This window comes from Bos indicus x Bos taurus, chromosome 22 (genome assembly GCF_003369695.1).
Source record: "Bos indicus x Bos taurus breed Angus x Brahman F1 hybrid chromosome 22, Bos_hybrid_MaternalHap_v2.0, whole genome shotgun sequence".
In the NCBI taxonomy this organism is placed as follows: Eukaryota; Metazoa; Chordata; class Mammalia; order Artiodactyla; family Bovidae; genus Bos; species Bos indicus x Bos taurus.
In genome coordinates this window covers 8540775-8560769 of record NC_040097.1, presented here as the reverse complement: position 1 = coordinate 8560769, position 19995 = coordinate 8540775, and the positions used below count along the sequence as shown (strand labels likewise).

Here is a 19995-nt window from a genome sequence, read left to right as displayed (position 1 = left end):
CTGCAGTCAGTTAAGTATCTACCTTTTTTGCCTTGCCTTTCGCTTCTCCTTTTTTCAGCTATTTGTAAGCCCTCTGCAGACAGCCATTTTGCCTTCTTGCATTTCTTTTTCTTTGGGATGGTTTTGGTCACCACCTCCTGTACAGTGTTAAGAACCTCCATCCATAGTTCTTGAGGCACTCTATCAGATCTAATGCCTTGAATCTGTTTGTCACTTCCACTGTATAATCATAAGGGATTTGATTAAGGCCATACCTGAATGGCCTAGTGGTTTTCCCTATTTTCTTCAACCTAAGTCTGAATTTGGCAAGAAGGGGCTCATAGTCTGAGCCACACTCAGCTTCAGGTATTCTTTGTGTTGACTGTATAGGGCTTCTCCATCTTTGACTGCAAAGAATATAATCAGTCTGATTTTTGTACTGATCATCTGGTGATGTCCATGTGTAGAGTTGTCTCTTTGTATTGTTGGAAGAGGATGTTTGGTATGACCAGTGCATTCTCTTGGCAGAACTCTGTTAGTCTTTGCCCTGCTTCATTTTGTACTCCAAGGCTAAATTTGCCTGTTCCTCCAGGTATCTCTTTTTTTTTCCCCCTCCAGGTATCTCTTGACTTCCAATTTTTGCATTCCAGTCCTCTATGGTGAAAGTGGCATCTTTTGGTGGCGGAGGGGGAGGAGGGTGGTGTTAATTGTAGGTCTTCTTGGTTTTATCCCTTTTAAAATGTAAAAATCACTTTGAACTCACAGACCACATGAATACAGGACATGGACTGTAGTTTGCCGACCCCTAATCTGTACAATAATAACATGAACCACCAACTGGGCTGCTTCCAGCTAGCATTAATCCTCAGTTGGCACTTGGGGCCCGTCTCTGTGAGGCAGAGAGGCCTCCAGCAGCAGTGGAACACTCTCAGGTGAAGAGATGCCAGTGCTGGCAGCTGGAAATTGAGCCAGCATGTCCAGAGATCAGATGAGGGGGATCAAGGGTAGGGCAGCAGCAGGCCCTGGAGAGGTGTTGGGTAGCCAGCCGTGGGCTCTGCGGGCACAGCAACAGAGAGGTGTGTGGGCTGGGAGGTGGGGAGATTCAGAGTGTACTTGTACCTGATGAGGAAACAAGTGATTTCAGCAGGAGAAGCAGGAAGTCTAGCTAGACTAGTGCATTACTCCAAATAAGAGTTGATAGCTGTTGCTCAGTCTAAGGGGAGGCCCTGGAGGTGGTGAGATGTGGCCAAGTCTGGATGTATTTTGAAGATGGAGTCTTGGGATTTTTCTGAGCACCAGGTGTGGAGTGTGAGAGAGTGCAAGCTCAGAGTGCTTGGTCTGAGCAGCTGGATGGGTGGAGCTGAGACAGGAAATTCAGGGAGGGGTTTGGAGACTTGGTTCCTTCCTTGTGCCCCTGTAAGGTCAGAGTAAGCCACGACAGAATCTGGCTTACTGAAACGAGTTTGCAGAAGCAATGTGGGGTGGTGGTAGAAACCTCCAGTTTCTATCTTTGGTCTTTTTTTTCTGACCTTGATAAAGTGAGTGCTTTTGCTTGTAAAATTGCCCGACACTTTTTTTCCAAGCATTCCTTTTGGTCTCACATTTGGTAGCCATGGATGGTGATGATTACCTTGCATTTTGTATTTCTGTAGAATCTTTTTCTTGTGCTTATATTAAAAGGAATTTATGGTCATTTTTGAAAAAAAAAAAACAAAAAACTGTAATACCAGATAGTATAGCATGATATTAAGAGAATGGACTCTGGGCCCAGACTGCCTGTGTTCACATACTTGTTCTGTCACTTTCTTGGGGGAGATATAGCTTCTGCGTGCCTCATTGGGCTGTGGTGAGGCTTAACTGAGCAAAAAGATGGAAGGCACTTGGCACATCGCAGGTTCTCAGAGACGGAAAGAGGCAGGTTCATGGTCAATGGTAAGGACCGTTTTGGGATGAGTATGGGGCTTTTTGGTAGCTCCTAGGAGGGGAGGCCAGAGAAGGCAATGGCACCCGACTCCAGTACTCTTGCTTGGAAAATCCCATGGACGGAGGAGCCTGGTGGGCTGCAGTCCATGGGGTCGCTGTCAGACACGACTGAGTGGCTTCCCTTTCACTTTTCACTTTCATGCTTTGGAGAAGGAAATGGCAGCCCACTCCAGTGTTCTTGCCTGGAGAATCCCAGGGACGGTGGAGCCTGGTGGGCTGCCATCTATGGAGTCGCACAGAGTCGGACACGACTGAAGTGACTTAGCAGCAGCAGCAGCAGGAGAGGCCTTATTAACCTGGACTTTGGGGGGAGCGGAAGGACTTCCTGTGGAAGGAATACTGCAGCTGAGGCTTGAAACTGAGTTATCTTGAAGAAGATGGGGCAAGAGCCAGGTGCAGCGCCTCAGAAGCAGAAGGGGAGTTGTATGTGGCTCCAGGACAAAGTTGGAGAATGACCCACCGTGAGCCATTTTAAGCATTTCAAGGTCTGTGGCTGTTTCCGAATAGATTTCATCCTAAGAAAGTGGATGCTCTGGGGTGTGCTGCCCTTCTTTTTTTTTCCTGCTAGAATGTTTTGTTGTTGTTTTTGTTTAGTTGCTAAGTCACGTCCAAGTCTTTGCAATCCCATGGACTGCAGCATGCCAGGCTTTCCGGTTCTTTACTATCTCCCGGAGCTTGCCCAAGTTCATGTTCATTGAGTCAGTGGATCCTATCTAACCATCTCATCCTCTGTCACCCCGTTTGCCTCTTGTCTTCAGTCTTTCCCAGCATCAGGATCTCTTCCACTTAGTCGGCTCTTCGGATCAGGTGGCCAAAGTATTGAAGCTTCAGCATCAGTCCTTCCAGTGAATATTCAGGGTATTGATTTCCTTTAGGATTGACTGATTCGATCTCCTTGCTGAAATGTTTAAACTCCTGGAATTCACAGATGTTTTAAATATTTCACATCTTGAGAAACAGGCTGCCTTCAGTTTAGTGAGTGTGTTTTGAGCAGCTACTGTGTGGAAAGTGAATGTAGATAAATACAACATATGGCCCGCCTTCATCTCTAGTAGAGCTAGAGCTCCAGCAGCCTTACCTCTGGGCCCTGGACTCCTCTCTACACCCAGGGCTCAGCCCAGCCCTTGTGCAGAGTTTTCCCCAACAGAACCTTAGCTAAGTCCAGAGACAGCTCTTGATACCTGCTTCCAAACAGGTGAACCTTATAGCTTTTGGAAGCAGCAAGAGAAAAGCAACTCTTCACATAAAAAGAATTTTCAATAGATTAATGGCTGATAGAAACCATCAGTTTAGTTCAGTCACTCAGTCTTGTCCAACTCTTTACGACCCCATGGACTGAAGCATGTCAGGCTTCCCTGTCCATCAGCAGCTCCTGGAGCTTGCTCAGACTCATGTTCATTGAGTCGGTGATGCCATCCAAGCGTCTTATCCTCTTTCGTCCCTTCTCCTCCTGCCTTCAGTCTTTCCCAGCATCAGGGTCTTTTCCAATGAGTCAGTTCTTTGCAGCCAATGGCCAAAGTATTGGAATTTCAGCTTCAGCATCAGTCCTTCCAATGAGTATTCAGGACTGATGTCCTTTGGGATTGACTAGTTTGATCTCCTTGCAGTCCACTGGACTCTCAAGAGTCTTCTCCAGCACCATAGTTCAAAAGCATCAGTTCTTCAGCACTCAGCTTTCTTTACAGTCCAACTCTCACATCCATACATAAGTACTGGAAAAACCATAGCTTTGACTAGATGGACCTTTGTTGGCAAAGTAATGTCTCTGCTTTTTAATATGCTGTCTAGGTTGGTAGCTTTTCTTCCAAGGAGCAAGCGTGTTTTAATTTCATGGCTGCAGTCACCATCTGCAGTGATTTTGGAGCATCTCTTACTGTTTCCATTTTCTCCCCATCTATTTGCCATGACGTAATGGAACTGGATGCCATGATCTTAGCTTTTTGAATGTTGAGTTTTAAGACAGCTTTTTCACCATGGAGGCATTTAAAGTCCTGAAAGGAAAAAACTCAACCAAGAGTTCTATCTTGTGCAAAACTGTACTTTGGTAATGAAGGAGAAATTAAGGCATTTTCAGATAAACAAAAGCTGAGCAAATTTGTTACCACTGGACCTGCCCTACAGGTTGAAACCATAAGAGAAAATAAACACTAGTAAAGATGATCAGTATTGCTGTGCTTTTGGTTTGGTTTGTAATTTCTTTCTTTGTCTTTTGTGATTTAAAGGGCAAGTGTATTAAGTGTAACGTAAAAGCTGTGTTGATGAGAATAAATGTATAAAGTGTAATCTGTGGCAGTAACAGTATAAAAGGGAAAAGATGGGATGTACTGTCAGAGTGTATACTGTGGATGCTAAGCTCTCAGTCAGTTGTCTTATTTTCACGATTGCTGATCCTTTCTTCTGTCTGCTCAGATTTGCTTTTGAACTCCTCTGTAATAATACTATTCAGCCTAGATTGTTACAAGGTTTTGTTGTCTTTTTTTAATTTTTGGCTGGGCTGAGTCTTTGTTGGTGTATGTGGGCTTCTCCCTGCACTGGGTTCTCTTGTTACAGAGCGTAGGCTCTGGGGCGCATGGCTTCAGTTGTTATGGCACGTGGACTCAGCAGTTACAGCTCGCAGACTCCAGAGCGTGGGCTCAGTAGTTTTCCTGCAGCATATGGAATCTTCCTGGACCAAGGATTGAGCACGTGTCCCTTGCATTAGTGGTGGATTCTTAAGAACCACTGAACCACCAGGGAAGTCCTATAAGTTGTTAATAATAGAACTCCCAAGGTAACTACGGACTTCCCTTGTAGCTCAGCTGGTAAAGAATCCACCTGCAATGTGGGAAACCTGGGTTTGATCCCTGGGTTGGGAAGATCCCCTGGAGAAGGGAAAGGCTACCTGCTCCCGTACTCTGGCCTGGAGAATTCCATGGACTGTATAGTCCATGGGGTCCCAAAGAGTTGGACACAACTGAGTGACTTTTACTTTCAAGGTAATCACTAAGAAAATAACTTCTAAGATATATAGAACAGGAAAGTAGAAGTCAATCAAAGTGGCACACTACAAAAAATCAACCCTCTCCCTGTTTTTTTTTTTTTAAAAAGCAATGGAGGAATTGACGAGCAAAAATCATTTGACAAACAAAACAAATAGCTGTACAGCATAAGTCAACCCTTCCCTGTGGGTATTCACATTAAGTATAAGTGGATCAAACTCGCCTACTAAAAGACAATTTGATTTTTAAAAGAATCTAGACTTCCCTGGTTTTTCATGGTGAAAAATCTGCCTGTCCAGATCTGTGTTTCTGTGCACACCTTTTCATGTCCATATGCAGGCTGAAAGCACCTTTTTGTTGTTGTTTTTTTTTTTTAATGCATTGCTTACTCTGTCTTAGTGTTATGCACGTTTTGTTGGTAAAGCAAAGCATGTTTGTTTAAACTTGCATTAATTTTTAAATCAACACTCATTCTGGACAGAGCTAACCTCTCAAGCTTCAACTTAATTTATATTGATTTTTTTTGACTTCCTAATGTACAGCAACCTGTGTCTTTCTTATTATAGGCCAAAAAACAAAATGTATTCAATGTAATACTATAATATATATATTTTATATAATACTATGTAATACTATAATACAGTGTAATACTATAATTTGCAATTTAATTACAATAAATTTTTGATTTCCCAAATTAATTCTTACCATTTATATAAAATTATATTTTAGGCAATTTAAAAATATTTAGAAATAGTTTTATTCTCTGATACAGGCACTGTTATACTCCCTTCAGGAAAGAAGCCTGACAGTCTGACATTTAAAAGATATATGACTGAATAGAAACCCTATGAAGTTAATGGATTTAAATTTAAACCATTTTCAAGGATTATTTTTTTGGAAAGTTTTCTTTCTTAAGGGTCTGATTAATAACTGCTAATAAAAAAAATACCATTGAAAATGTATGAAAATACCATTGAAAATTCTATTGCTCTCCACACATTTGAAAAATCCAGATCCAGTTATATACAGAATTCCTACTTTATTGCTTAAAGTGCCTTGGATTACCAGTATAATCCTTTGGAGTACCTGGGACCAAGGATCTGTTGCTAGTAAAAATAATTATTAAATTATCTTTATAACATTTTACCTAATTGTTTATTATTTAGAATTCCTTCTATATGTGAGGTAAAATTTTATAAATAAAATATTTAAATAGTAAAAGAAAAGAATCTGCCTGCTAATGCAGGGGACACAGGTCCGGGAAGATCGCAAATGCCGTGGGAGAATCCCACATGCCGAGGAGCAGCTAGGCCCACAAGCCACAACTGCTGAGCCTGTGAGCTGCAGCTACGAGGCCCACAGACCTAGAGCCTGTGCTCTGCAACAGCCATGAGAAGCCTGCGAATTGCAAAGGAGAGTAGCCCCCGCTCGCTGCAACTAGAGAAAGCCTGTGCGTAGCAACGAAGACCCAGTGCAACAACAACAAAAAAGGCAGCACGGTTTGTATATTTAAGAACAGTGTCTGCGTGCTCTCTGTTTTTGCCTGTGCTGGGTCTTTGTTGCGACACCTGGGCTCTGGGCTGTGGCACACAAGCTTCTCTTCTTGTTGCAGTGCACGGGTTCTAGAGTGTGTGGGCTCAGTGGTTGTGGCCCGCAGGCTCCAGTTGTGGTGCCTGGGGAGACACTGTAGGCATCCGCTACCCTTTGGACATTAGAACACAAAGAAGTTGCAAGTAAAAGGATGGAAAATGATATTCCATGCTAAATGATACCCAAAAGAGAGCTGACGTGGCTATATTATTATCAAACAACATTAAAAAGCTTATTAGAGACCAAGAAGGAGGACACTATATATTGATGATATATTGATCATATTGATATGCTGACACTATATATATGCTTCAGTATAACAGGAGGATATAATGATTATAAACCTTTTAACACCTAAAAGACTCCTAAAATATATAAAGCAAAAATGGACAGAATTGAAAAGAGAAACACACAGTCTCCGTGACAGTGGATCTCCGCTTTCAGTGATGGATACAACCAGACAGAGTCAGCAAGGAAAATGGAGGACCTGAGCAACCCTGAAACCGACGGCACTAGTACCTGTTCTTCCCAAGTGAACACGGAACATTCTCCAGGCCAGACCCTGTGTTAGATCACAAGTCTCAATAAATTTAGAAAGACTGAAATCATACAGAGGATCTGTTCCAGTGACAGTGGAATGAAACTAAAAATCGAGAAAAGAAGGAAAATTGGAAATACGTGGAAATTGTCCAGGTGGCCAATAAGCATATGAAAGATAAGCATACATTGTTTGCTGTATATTGAAACCACAGAGCTATACCAGCACCTCCTCCTTTGCTATGCTATGCTATGCTAAGTCACTTCAGTCGTGTCCGACTCTGTACGACCCCATAGACGGCAGCCCACCAGGCTCCCCCGTCCCTGGGATTCTCCAAGCAAGAACACTGGAGTGGGTTGCCATTTCTTTCTCCAATGCATGAAAGTGAAAAGTGAAAGTGAAGTCGCTCAGTCGTGTCCAACTCTTAGCGACCCCATGGACTGCAGCCTACCAGGCTCCTCCGTCCATGGGATTTTCCAAGCAAGAGTACTGGAGTGGGGTGCCATTGCCTTCTCCGCCTCCTCCTTTAAATGGTTCCAATTAATTGGACTGACAAGATCAAGAGGTGGAGCAGTTGGAACTCCCGTCGCACCGCCAGCGGGAATACAAATTCAAATAAGTACTTTGGAAATCTGGTGTAATCCACAAAGCTAAACATGTGTAGGCTCCACAACCCAGCCATTTCGTTCAAGGGACATACCTTACAGAAATGAGTGCTTACATAAGAATGAGTGTATACATAAACATTTCCATTATTTCTCTTCTTAATAGTTTCAGCTGGAAACAGCCAGATGTTCCTCAACACTAGAATAGATAAATGCACTGTAATATGTTCATTTGGTGGAATAGCGCGTATGCATGAAACAGTGCGTATATATGAAACTGCATGCACCAGTGTGGATGAATCCGGTAGATGTAAGTTGAAACAGCCAGTCACAAAGGAGTACGCAGTGGAATGGGTGATTTCAGTTATATGCCAGAAGAAACAAGCAGAGCTAATTTGTGATTATAGAAATTCTGATAGCGGTTTGTGGTAGACGATGCCCTTCACTAGTGCATAACGCCACCTTCTAAGGTTCTAAAAATATTTTGTAGCTTGATCTACATAGTGGGTACACAGGTGTATGTATGTGTAAATACTCATTGCACTCACTGTATGCTTAAGATTCGTGCATTGTATTACATAAAACTTAATTCTCAGTTAAAAAAAATTTTTTTTTGACCACGTGTGGCATGCAGAACTTCCTCGACCAGGGATTGAACCTGCATTTACTGCAGACTCCGGAAGCTCGGAGTCTTAATCATTGGCCCACCAGGGAAATTCTAAAAAAAAAAGTTTTGAAGAAATGAAGTCAGAAACAAAAGCACATCCATTTGCCAACTTTTTGATGTTAGTCCAAGCTTTTTCCTTTGCCAGTGGTGGATCCATTGTTTTCTATTCAGCCTGGTCTAGTGTAAACCATACCCTCAATGTGTTACACAAAATGTTATGGTCTGTCCTTTTAAACTGAAGCAGTTTTTGCAACAGTCTGAATCAGGATCCTTCTGGATTTTTGGTTCCCTGGTTTTTTTCTTTTCTTTTTTCTTTTTTGGCCACACTGCCTGGCATGTGGAACTTCCCTGACCAGGGATCGAACCTGTGCCCCCGTGGAGTCTTAACTACTAGGCCACCAAGGAAGTCCTTCCCCAGTTTTTTCTTGTTGTCTTACGTGTATCCAATATGACCAGAAGTTTGTTTAGCATCTTGCCTTTATTACATTTCTAAAAATTTTCAGCCAGTAACCTATTTCATTAAGTAGTTTATGAATTGGGTTTCCTGTGACCAAAAAGGAGCTTGAAAATTCTAATTTAGAGGCTCCTGCGTTTCCTTGTAGCCCTGAAGTTTGATGACTGGTGTTTCGTACATTTGTGCAGTTCTCCTAGCACAGGAGGTGAGTGCAGCTGCAGTGATTCCCATGTCACTGTTATCTCAGCATGGATTCTACCTGCCATCATGTCCTGACTTTTCTCTCCTTTTTGTCCATTCCAGCTACCCACTGCTGAAGCTGCCCTTGCCAGGAACAGGACCTGTGGAATTCACCACTCCTGTGAAAGATTACTCGCCCCCACCTCTGACCTCTGACCACAAGCCTGGAGAGCCCAATGAGCAGCCAGAGTGGGTAGGTGCTCAGCATGTTCTGAGGAGCGCCCTGGGCATTGGGTACGGATTGGCCGTGGCAGGGGTTCTACGTGGAGTGAGGGTGGTCAGCTTCTGATGGGCAAATGCTTAACACTTGAACCACTTTATAAAGGCACTGAAAATATTTAGCTTACATTTAATAGTACATCCAGTCACACATTCCTGTTTTGAAAGGAAACACTAAATGGCATGGCAGGAAGGTGACTGTCCTGGAAAAGCTGGGTTGTGGTTGCCATAGCTCCGGCTGGCTGGGTCTGGGTCCATACTGTGGGTACTCGGGCCAGGCAGTGCCCTGGCAAACGGACCTCTCCTCCTTGAGCCCAAGTGGTTGCGGGAACCACTGACTATCCCTGGAGAATGTTTTATCTTCCGAGTCCCATCACCATTTAATGTTAGCAGTGAGCGCTTAGCTTTTTCAAATCTGGTAGGTGCTGTTTTATCCTCACAGTGCAGTCAGGTAAAGCGTGCAGGTTCTGCTTGTTCGCCTGTTGGGCGAACTGAGCCGAGAATGGCAGTGTGCCTCAGTTTCAGTTCATTTGTCATGGGGTCAGCACTGGGTTAGAACTCCAGATCTCCTGACCTGAAGCCAGCTGCTACTTTTGAATCGTGCTGTCCTCAGCCAGCTGTCTCTGAGCTGAGCATGAATGCAAAACAGGAAGAAAACCTACAGGAATGCAAAACCTCCAGGTGAGGGTCTGGGCTGCGGGATGTAACCCGAGGGAACTCTGGACTCATTATTTGGAAACCTTACAGGAAATGATAAGCTCGTCCTGCTGGCTTGTACCTGCCAGCTGTGGATGACATGTTCTTCCCTCACGTGCTGGGCCCTGGTCCCATGGGTTGGTGCCGGGCTTGCTGAGTCTGTTGTTGAGGAGCAGAGCCCAGCTCAGGGCACACTGCTCCTCTTCTCCACCCTCTCTGTGCCAGTGATTGCACATTCCTTCCTGTTGCCTTTCTGGGTAATGTAGCAGCCAGGTAACTTGATGTCAGCTTTGCTCTAATGTTGCTAAAGTAGAGATCTGGTTAGATAGGTGTGTGTTATGACTACACATGGTTTCAGGAGGAAGTAGAGAACACAGGCTCAGTGGTACTCAGCCACGAAGGTTAGGGTGAGCTGATGAGGCGGAAACCAGTTCATAGCTTCATGTCTCAGCTTGACACTTTGCTCATTGTGGGATCAAGCCTTTTGTCTCTTTTACTCTCTCTTAAAAAAGAAAAGTATTTATTTATGGCTCCACTGGGTCTTTATTGCAGCATGCAAGGTTCTCTCTAGTAGAGGTGCACGGGCTCAGTTGCCCAGCAACATGTGGGGTCTTAGTTCCTCAACCAGGGATCGAAACTGCGTCCCCTGCATTGGAAGTAGAATTCTTAACCACTGGACCAGGAGGAAAGTCCCTCCATTAACCTCTTGATGAGGTTTTACCACATAATGGAGTTGATGGTTCCTGGTCACAATGGGGTAGTCTGCGTTTGTGAGTGTTTTGTGACTAGTAGAGTTCAGTGGGCCTGATGGTACAGCTAGGGGTCTATCCAAGGTCAGGGGTTCACTTGTTTGTGAGCCCTTTCCACTTCTTGATGTCCTCTTTTGGCCTGGGATGATGATAGTGTGGGGGTACAAAATAGCTTGAGGGTTTCTCTTTCTCACTGGGGTCTGCAGCCCCTGAAAGGTTGAGAAAGAAATGCAGGCCCTGGCTCAGTCACCTGGTGTCAGGCCTCTCTGTGGTCAGTTACCTCACCAGAATTGACTGTTGTAACAGTAAAGGTCAGCAATGCAGAACTTGTAAGGATTGCTTTAAGTATAAGGAACAGAAAACTCAGCCCAAACCTGGGGAAGTGAGAAGGGCATTTTGGGGTCATAGAGCTCACCCACAGGCAGGACTTACTAACCGACAGCATGGGTTAGGCCTCAGAAGGAGTCCATCCCTCAACTGTACCCGCTCCGGGTCAGCTCACTGTCCTCTTCCTAATGGGGGCTACAGCAGATTCAGCCCTGTGGGTGCCCGCTTGGCTCTGCATGGGATTACCTACCTGCTCCCACCCAAGACCCTGTGAGCAGGGAGGTGCTTTGCTGGTTGGCTTCATCACCACACTGCGGGTGAGAGACTGTTTCCAAAGGAAGATTAGGAAGTGCAGGCCCTGGGCAGCACAGCGCAAGCGCCTGCTGCTCACAGCAGGAAGCTGTGAGGTCCTTCATTCCTCATCCATTCCTTTATTATTCAGCACGTTTATTCCTTGTCTTCAGTGTGCCTGGCAGAATGATCGTGGGGACACATGGAGCCTCACTGCCCTGGAGGAGACGCACGGTGATTGGGAAGAGCACATGGAGATGTGGGTTCTTTTGTCAACAGCACACAGGAGCCAGCCCCAGGAGCTCCCAGTGGTCAGTGCTGAAAAAAAAGATACATTTTGCAGCAAAATACATACATAGCTGAGTCCGTGTGCTTGAATAACTAAGTGGAGGAGAATAGACAGATCTGAGCAAAAAATTCTGAATTTATGTGGCCGCTCTGCCTTCAGAGAGGTGGAATCTAATCCCCTTCCTTCATTGTGGGCTGCGCACAGTGACTTCCTTCCAGAGAGTGCCAAGTGGAGAGGGGAGGAGAGAGTGGCTTTCCAGCGGAAACCCTGACAGATAGCTCTCGACACAGTGTTCGGGGTCACCATCAGCAGTGGCAGATCAGGTTGATGGTATGTACCTTGATGTGTGACGAGAAGGGTGCTTTACCTCTATGTTCTTCCTCTGCAAACACTGTAATCCCAGTCTGATCACGAGAAGAACATCAGACAAATCTGTGAGGAGTGGTCTACACAGTCCTGACCAGCACTCCTCATGACTGTCAAGGTCATCAGAAAAAGAGAGTCCAAGAAACTGTCCCAGCCAAGAGAAGCCTCACAAGACAGGGCAGCTGGATATAACATGGTATCTTGGATGAGATCTCAGGAGAGAGAAAGGACATGGGGACAAGCTGAGGAAATCTGGTTTCCTTACTTTGCCTTGGTGATAGTTTCTCAGACTTGCCTTGTTCTCGATGAGCTTGACAGTTTCGAGGAGTGTTCCTCAAGTGGGGATTTGTTTCTATCTCTCTAGACTAGTCTCAGCTTGTGGGGTTTTAGAAGGAAGACTGCAGAGGTCAGGTGTCATTCTTTTCACATCTGTCAGCCTCTAAAGTATTTTTTTTTTAATTTCTGTAAAGTTTAGTCTTTGGGCTCTGAAGTTCTTGGCACCATCAGGGGTTTTCTTGTGGTTTTTTGTTTTTAGTCTTTTTTACAGAAATATGAAACATCTAGTTGTTTTCTTTTTTGAGAACTGTATTTATTTCTGGTTGTGCTGCGTCTCCATCGCTGTGAGTGGGCTTCTCTAGTTGCCTCGAGTGGAGGCTGCCTTTTAGGCGCAGTGTGCGGGCTTCTCATTGTGGTGACTTCTCTTGTGGAGCACAAGCCCGAGAGTGCTCAGGTTTTGGTAGTCGTGCCTCTCGGGCTCAGTAGTTGAGGCGCACGGGCTTCGTTGCCTCGCAGCATCTGGAATCTTCCTGGACCAGGATTTGAACCCATGTCTCCTGCATTGGCAGGTGAATTCCTAACTACTGGACCATCAGGGAGGTCCTTAGTTGTGGTTTTAAATTTGCATTTTTCAGATGAATATTGTTGAGGTCTTGTTGTATTTGCACATCTTCCTTTGTGAAGTGTTTCAGTATTTTGCTCATTTTGAGCTGAGTTGTGTGGATTTTTTTTAATATGCAAAGCTATTCAAAGAAGTATATTGATAATGGAAAAAGTGCAATAATCTAGATATCCTTATATAGAGAAATAACTAAATTATACTACACCCATAAACTTGAATGTACCCATTAAATAGATTTTTAAGCTCAACAAAGTAGATTAAGTAGGAAAAGCCGAAGATAAAACAGTATGTGTACTATACCAACCATTTAAAAAATACATGCATAGAAAAAGTATTAATTGCTTAATCATGTCCAACTCTGTGACCCCATGGACTGTAGCCTGCCAGACTCCTCTGTCCATTGAGTTCTCCAGGCAAGAATTCTGGAATGGGTTGCCATTTCCTGCTGCAGGGGATCTTCCCAACCCAGGGATCAAAACCAGGTCTCCTGCATTGCAACCAGGGAAGCCCTGGTGCATGGGAAAAAAACTAGTATCAAATCCATTAAAATGCAAACAACACTTACTTTTAGGTTGTGTATTACAATAGACTTGCATTGCTTTTACAAAAAGAAAAAAAAAGAGATAAATTTTCAAAAAGATTAAACGCTAGCACTTTCTCTAACAAACTTTCCCTGTTTCTTGTTTAATGTATCTTAGAAAGGAGTTTGTACCAAGAGAATAGTTTATCATTCTTCTTAACATGTTAAACATGGACAGGTACAGGTTTTCAGGGATATGTAATTGTAACTGGCATTTTTGCCTCTTTTTCCCTCCCCTTAGGAAAAGTTTATATTTAGAATTGTTGCAGGATAACTGTGATGTCCCTATTCTTCCCATGTGAAGCTTATAAGCCTTTACTTTTTAAAAATGTATTTTTAATTGGAGGATAAATTGCTTTACAGTGTTGTGTGGGTTTCTGCCATAATGTTAGTCACTCAGTTGTGTCTGACTCTGTGCGACCCCATGGACTGTAGCCTGCCAGGCTCCTCTGTCCATGGGATGCTCCAGGAAAGAATACTGGAGTGGGTTGCCATTCCTTTCTCCAGGGGATCTTCCCAACCCAGGAATCGAACCCTGGTCTTCTGCATTACAGGCAGATTCTTTACCATCCAAGCCACCTGGGAAGCCCATACATCAGCTTTCTGCCATACATCAGCATGAATCAGCCATAGGCAGGCATATGTCCCCTCCCTCATGAACTTCCCTCCCAGCCCCCACCCCATCCCACCCCTCTAGGTTGTTAGGGAGCACTGTTGAGCTCCCTGTATATACACAGGGACTTCCCACTAGCTGTCTGTTTTACATACGGTAATGTTTCAGTGCTCTCTCTCAATTCGCCCCACCTTCACCTTCCCCCGTTGTGTCCTTAAGTCTGTTCTCTGTGTCTGCATCTCTGTTGTTGTTCAGTTGCCGAGACATGTCTGACCCTTTGTGACCCCATGGACTGCAGCACGCCAGGCTTCCCTGACCCTTACCATCTCCCAGGGTTTCCCCAAGTTCATGTTTATTGAATCGGTGATGCCACCCAATCATCTCCCCCTCTGTCCTCCCCTTCTCCTTGTGCCCTCAGTCTTTCCCAGGATCAGGGTCTTTCCCACTGAGTCAGCTCTTTGCATCAGGTGGCCAAAGTATTGGAGCTTCAGCATCAGTTCTTCCAATGAAGGATCGATTTCCTTTAAGACTGACTGGTTTGATTTTCTTGCTGTCCAAGGGACGCTCAAGAGTCTTTAGTACCACAGTTTGAAGGCATCAGTTCTTCTGTGCTTTGCCTTCCTTATGGTCCAGCTCTCACATCCATACATGGCTACTGGAAAGACCGTAGCCTTGACTAGATGGACCTTTGTTGGCGAAGTGATGTCTTTCCTTTTAAACACACTGTCCAGGTTTGCCATAACTTTCCTGCCAAGAAGCTGTCATCTTCTAATTTCATGGCTGCAGTCACCATCCACAGTGATTTTAGAGCCCAAGAAGAGGAAATGTGTCCCTGCTTCCACCTTTTCCCCTTCTATTTGCCATGAAGTCATAGCACCAGATGCCATGACATTCGTTTTTTTAATATTGAGTTTTAAGCCAACTTTTTTCACTTTCCTTTTTCACCCTTATCAAAAGGCTCTTTATAGTTCCTGTTTGCTTTCTGCCATTAAAGTAGTATCATCTCCATACCTGAGTTGGTTGATATTTCTCCCAGCAATCTTGATTCCAGCTTGTAACTCATTCAGCCTGGCTTTTTGAATGATGTGCTCTGTGTACAGTTTAAATAAACAGGTTGACAGTAAACAGCCCTGTCATATCCTTTCTCAGTCTTGAACCAGTAAGTTGTTCCATACAAGGTTCTGACTGTAGCTTCTTGACCCGCATAAGATTTCTCAGGAGACAGGTAAGATAGTCTGGTATTCTCATCTCTTTAAGAGTTTTCACAGTTTGTTATGATCCACGCAGTCAAAGGCTTTAGGGTAGTCAGTGCTGCTGCTGCTAGGTCACTTCAGTCGTGTCCGACTCTGTGCGACCCCATAGACAGCAGCCCATCAGGCTCCCCGTCCCTGGGATTCTCCAGGCAAGAGTACTGAAATTGGGTTGCCATTTCCTTCTCCAATGCATGAAAGTGAAAAGTGAAAGTGAAGTCGCTCAGTCTCTCCTACTCCTAGTGACCCCATGGACTGCAGCCCACCAGGCTCCTCCATCCATGGAATTTTTCAGGCAAGAGTACTGGAGTGGGGTGCCATGTAGTTAGTGAAACAGAGGTAAATGTTTTTCTGGAATTCCCTTGCTTTCTCTATGATCCAGAGAATGTTGGCAATTTGATCTCTGGTTCCTCAGCCTTTCTAAACCCAGCTTACAAATCTGGAAGTTCTCATTTCACATAATGCTGAAGCCTACCTTGAAGGATTTTGAGCATTGCCTTGCTAGCACGGGAGATGAGGGTGTGACTAGTAAGATACATGACTCGTCTCCCGTGCATCTCTGTTGCTGCCCTACAGACAGGTTCACCTGTACCATTTTTCTAGATTCTGTATATATGCATTGCTATGTGATACTTGTTTTTCTCTTTCTGACTTCACTCTGAATAACAGGCCCTAGATTGACCCACCTCGCTGGAACTGACTCGGATCTGTTCCTTTGTGTGGCTGAGTGATACCCATTGCATATGTGTGCCCCAAGGTCTGTGTTCGCTCACCTGTCAGTGGGCATCTAGGTTGCTTCCAAGTCCTGGCTGTTGTAAACAGTGCTGCAGTGAGCATTGGGGTACACGTGTCGTTCTCAATTATGGTGTTTTCAGAGTGTATGGCCAGTAGTGGGATTTTGGGTCATATGGTAGTTTTATGCTTAGTTTTAAAGAAAAGCTCCACACTGTTCTCCACAGTGTCTGTGTCAGTTTACATTGCCATCAACAGTGCAAGAAGTTTCCCTTTTCTCCACATCCTCTCCAGCATTTATTGTTTGTAGATATTTTGATGATGGCCTATAGTTCCTTTGCTGTGCAGAAGCTTTTAAGTTTAGTTAGATCCCATTTATTTTTGTTTTTATTTCCATCATTCTAGGACATGGGTCATAGAAGATCTTGCTATGATTTATGTCAAAGAGTGTTCTGCCTAAGTTTTCCTCTTAAGGGTTTTATAGTTTCTGGTGTTACATTTAGGTCTGAAATCCGTTTTGAGTTTATCTTTGTGTGTGGCATTAGGAAGTGTTATAGTTTCATCCTCTTACGGGTGGCTCTCCAGTTTTCCCAACACCACTTACTGAAGAGACTGTCTTTTCTCCTTTGTATATTCTTGCCTCCTTTGTCAAAGATAAGGTGCCCGTAGGTGTGTGGGTGATGGATTTCTTTTACTGAGTTATAATTCTTTCTGTGTGCTGGAGGTGTCTCTCTGTGTAGCCCTCTTCTCCCCTTTTACTGATGTGTTCCCGCACTGAGATGGAGGCTGCACCCTGCGGTTGGGCCTCGTGCGTGTCTGTCCTCCAGAAAGGACTCTAATCAACTCTGCCGGCATCTTGTGCCCTGGGTTAGGCCTGGCGTGTGTTGGAGTCACTGATCACCCCCATGTGGGGGTGCGGGGAGGTCAGTTCCCACTGGGAGGAGGGGTGTTTTTACCAGGGCAAAGCAGAAAGGTGAAGACTTCCCGTTTCTCAGCTGTGTGACCTTGGGCAGCTTATGTAACGACTCTGTACCTTAGTTTCCACATTCGTAAAATGGGGATAATAGTTACACCTGCATTATAGTTGTCACAGGATGAAGTGAAAGGATGCAAATTCAGGTCGGCGTCTGGCCCATCGCTGGCATCTGTAAATGAGTCTGGCTGTCACCACTGTCCTTGCTTACATCTGGCCAGGGCGGAGGGCCGGGTGGAGGTTCCTGTGCTCAGAGGTTCAAAGTGCACTGGGCGTGTTCTCCGTGTCTGTCACCAAGAGACCGAAGTCTGAAGTGAGGCTTTCTTCTTGGAGCTTGATAGGTGATCAGGTAGTTGGGACCAAGTTAAATCCTGGGCTCTGGAGTTTAAATGAATCCCCTCAGCAGTGGGAAGCTGAGCCCTTAGAGGCAGCGACTTGGTGTGAGAGTGGTGGTAAGATGGTCAGTCTTAGAGAAACCTGGAGATGGGGATGATGGTGCCTAGGAGGAGGGTGAGGGGGCCAGAGAGGGGAAGGGGGCTTCATTTTATAGGGATCGCAAGGCTACCTGTAAGAGCTTTAGGACATAATGATACACTAGATGGAACTGGCGTGCATCGGGCTACATGCCTTACTGGCTGGTTGCTTGTGTTGTGTTGTTTGGTCCGCACAGTGATCTGCCGAGCTCTGAGGGTCTGTCCCCGTTTCCCTCAAGTCTGGGACTGAGGCTTGGAAAGCATAGAGACCCTTGTCCAAGGCACGCAGCTGGGGGTGGAGCTAGAATGTGAAGCCCAGCATGGCCCCTGCGCCTCCCCCCACAGCCATTCCCCGCCTGTCCAGGGCTGGGGAACAAGGAGCAGGAGCCCTGTCCTCAAGGAGCTGAGCGCTGGGAGTGCTGTCAGGGGCCCCTGGGTATGTCAGCGCACAGGCAAAGGGCCTGGAGCTCTAGGATGTTTTCTCTGAAAGTGAAGGATGGATTGTGTGTGTGTATGTGTGTGTGTGTGTGTTTAAACAAGCTTTTTTTTTTTTTAATTTATTTTTGGCTGTGCTGTATCTTTGTTGCTGTGCTGGCTTTTCTCCAATTGCCGTGCGCAGGCCTCTCATTGCAGTCGCCTCTCTTGGTGCGGAGCTAGGGTGTGCGGGTTTCAGCACCCTAGGGCTCCCGGGCTATAGAGCACAGGCTAAACAGACATGGTTCACGGGCTTAACTGCTCCACAACACGTGGGATCTTCTCAGACCAGGGATCAAACCTGTGTCCATTGATGGGCGAATTCTTTACCACTGGACCACCAGGGAGGCCCCGGGATCGTGTTTAAAGCAACAACAAGCCTGAGATGTCCTGCTCTGGCCTGGCCCTGCTAGACTGGATCACCATGGGAACCTGGGCCTCATGCCAGGCCCTGCCTGCCGGTCCGCCTGGGTGCCTGGGCTTCCAGGCCAGCCCTGCAGTGTGGGCGGTGGCGACCTAAGCCTGAATGCGAGGTTTCCGAGGAGCCCAGGTCAGGGCTCTCATGCTGAGACGGTGGCAGCTGAGACCCCGCGGGCCCTAGGACCTCAGCTCCCCTCCGGCACTGCTGTGCTGGGCCTTTGCTTCTGCTCCCTGTTCTCCATGGGATCCACATGGGTCAGAACCACCCCGGCATGTAGGACTCACAGATTGGGAATTGGGCAGCCCCGGGCTTGACTCCTGCCTGTGCTGCTGTGTGGCCTTGGGCATACTCTTGCTATCTCTCTGAGATAACAAGATTTTCTTATCTGGGTCCTCTAGCTCAGGGTCCCTTACTATGAAGGCTGCAGTTGTCTCAGAGCCTGCATCCACATCAGACAGTGAGGGAAGCACGCCCCCTGCAGGCTGTGGGCTGGGGCCTCTGGTCCCTCACTGGGTATTGGCTGGAAGTCCCCTCAGTTCCGTGCCTTGTGGACCTTTTTGGAGCGTCTCACAATTCGGCTGACATCACCAGAGTGGTGGCTGTAAGGACGGGGCCAAGGAAGAGTCAGTATGTTTTTTCCTTCCATTTAAAACAAATTGTGGCAGCAAAAGCACCAAGTCCTACCCCCTGGCGCACCAGGGAATTCCCTCTCTTAACTAAGCGTACCGTTCAGTGGTATTAAGTGCATTCACATTGTACAACCATTACCACCATCCTTCTCTATAATGCTTCATCTCACAAAACAGAAACCCTGCACCAGTCAAACAATAACGCTGTACTCACCCTTCTCCAACCCCTGATAACCATCTTTCCGCTCTCTGACACTCTGGATTTGACTCCTTCAGGCACCTCATACCAGTGGACTCAGGTGGTGTTTGCCTTTTTGTGCTTGGTTTATTTCACTTAGCATAATGGCCTTAACAGTAATAGTCTTTTGTAGCCCAATCTCAGAAATAAAGAGCTCATCATTTTGCTATATTCTGTTTTTCAGAAGCAAGTCACCAGGTCCAGCCCACTCTCCAGCGGAATTACGCTTGAGCGTGAGCATGAGGAAGTGGGGCTTACTGGGGGCCACGTTAGAAGCCCCATCTGTGAGGGCCCCTCCCTCTGTTCCCAGAGGCACCTGGACTCCACTGGCCCTTAGGCGCTCTCCATCAGCCATTTAGGATACCTTGTGTCGTCTGTTTCCGTGTCGTAGGCTTCCATGTCTGTGTCTTACTCGAGTTTCAGGCGGGGATTATGGTAAGGCCCAGCAGTAAGTGGTAGGTCCTGCCCACCTCTTCTGCTCCCACGTTCGTGCCTGCCAGCTACCAGCATCCGCATCTCATTTGTCAAAGATATCTGGCACGGAAGGCCTGAGGTGCTGGAGAATTCACATCCCCTAGGAGCTGCCCTTATCCTGTAACTGTAGGAGGAGTTGGTGTGTAACCTCAGCCATCATCCTTTATGTGGGGTAACTCAGCTAAACCATCATCCACAAGGGTCACTTGCTCAGCAGCCCACCCTTGGTGGTGGCCTTCCTTGCCCTGCCCTGTCCCTGCTCCCCTGCC

At 45.9% G+C, this 19995-nt stretch overlaps 1 protein-coding gene across 7 annotated transcripts in view; it reads left to right on the top strand.

Moving 5' to 3' along the window:
• Positions 1-19995, top strand: part of SCAP (SREBF chaperone) — a 99149-nt gene that overhangs the window by 62525 nt on the left and 16629 nt on the right. For 6 of the 7 annotated variants that reach the window (XM_027522659.1, XM_027522657.1, XM_027522658.1 and 3 more), the window contains one exon: positions 9098-9227. In XM_027522659.1, coding sequence (XP_027378460.1) covers positions 9098-9227 — 130 coding nt within the window. Of the gene's footprint in view, positions 1-8891; positions 9000-9097; positions 9228-19995 lie in introns of those variants that run through there. The other variant, XM_027522663.1, reaches the window with a different exon arrangement.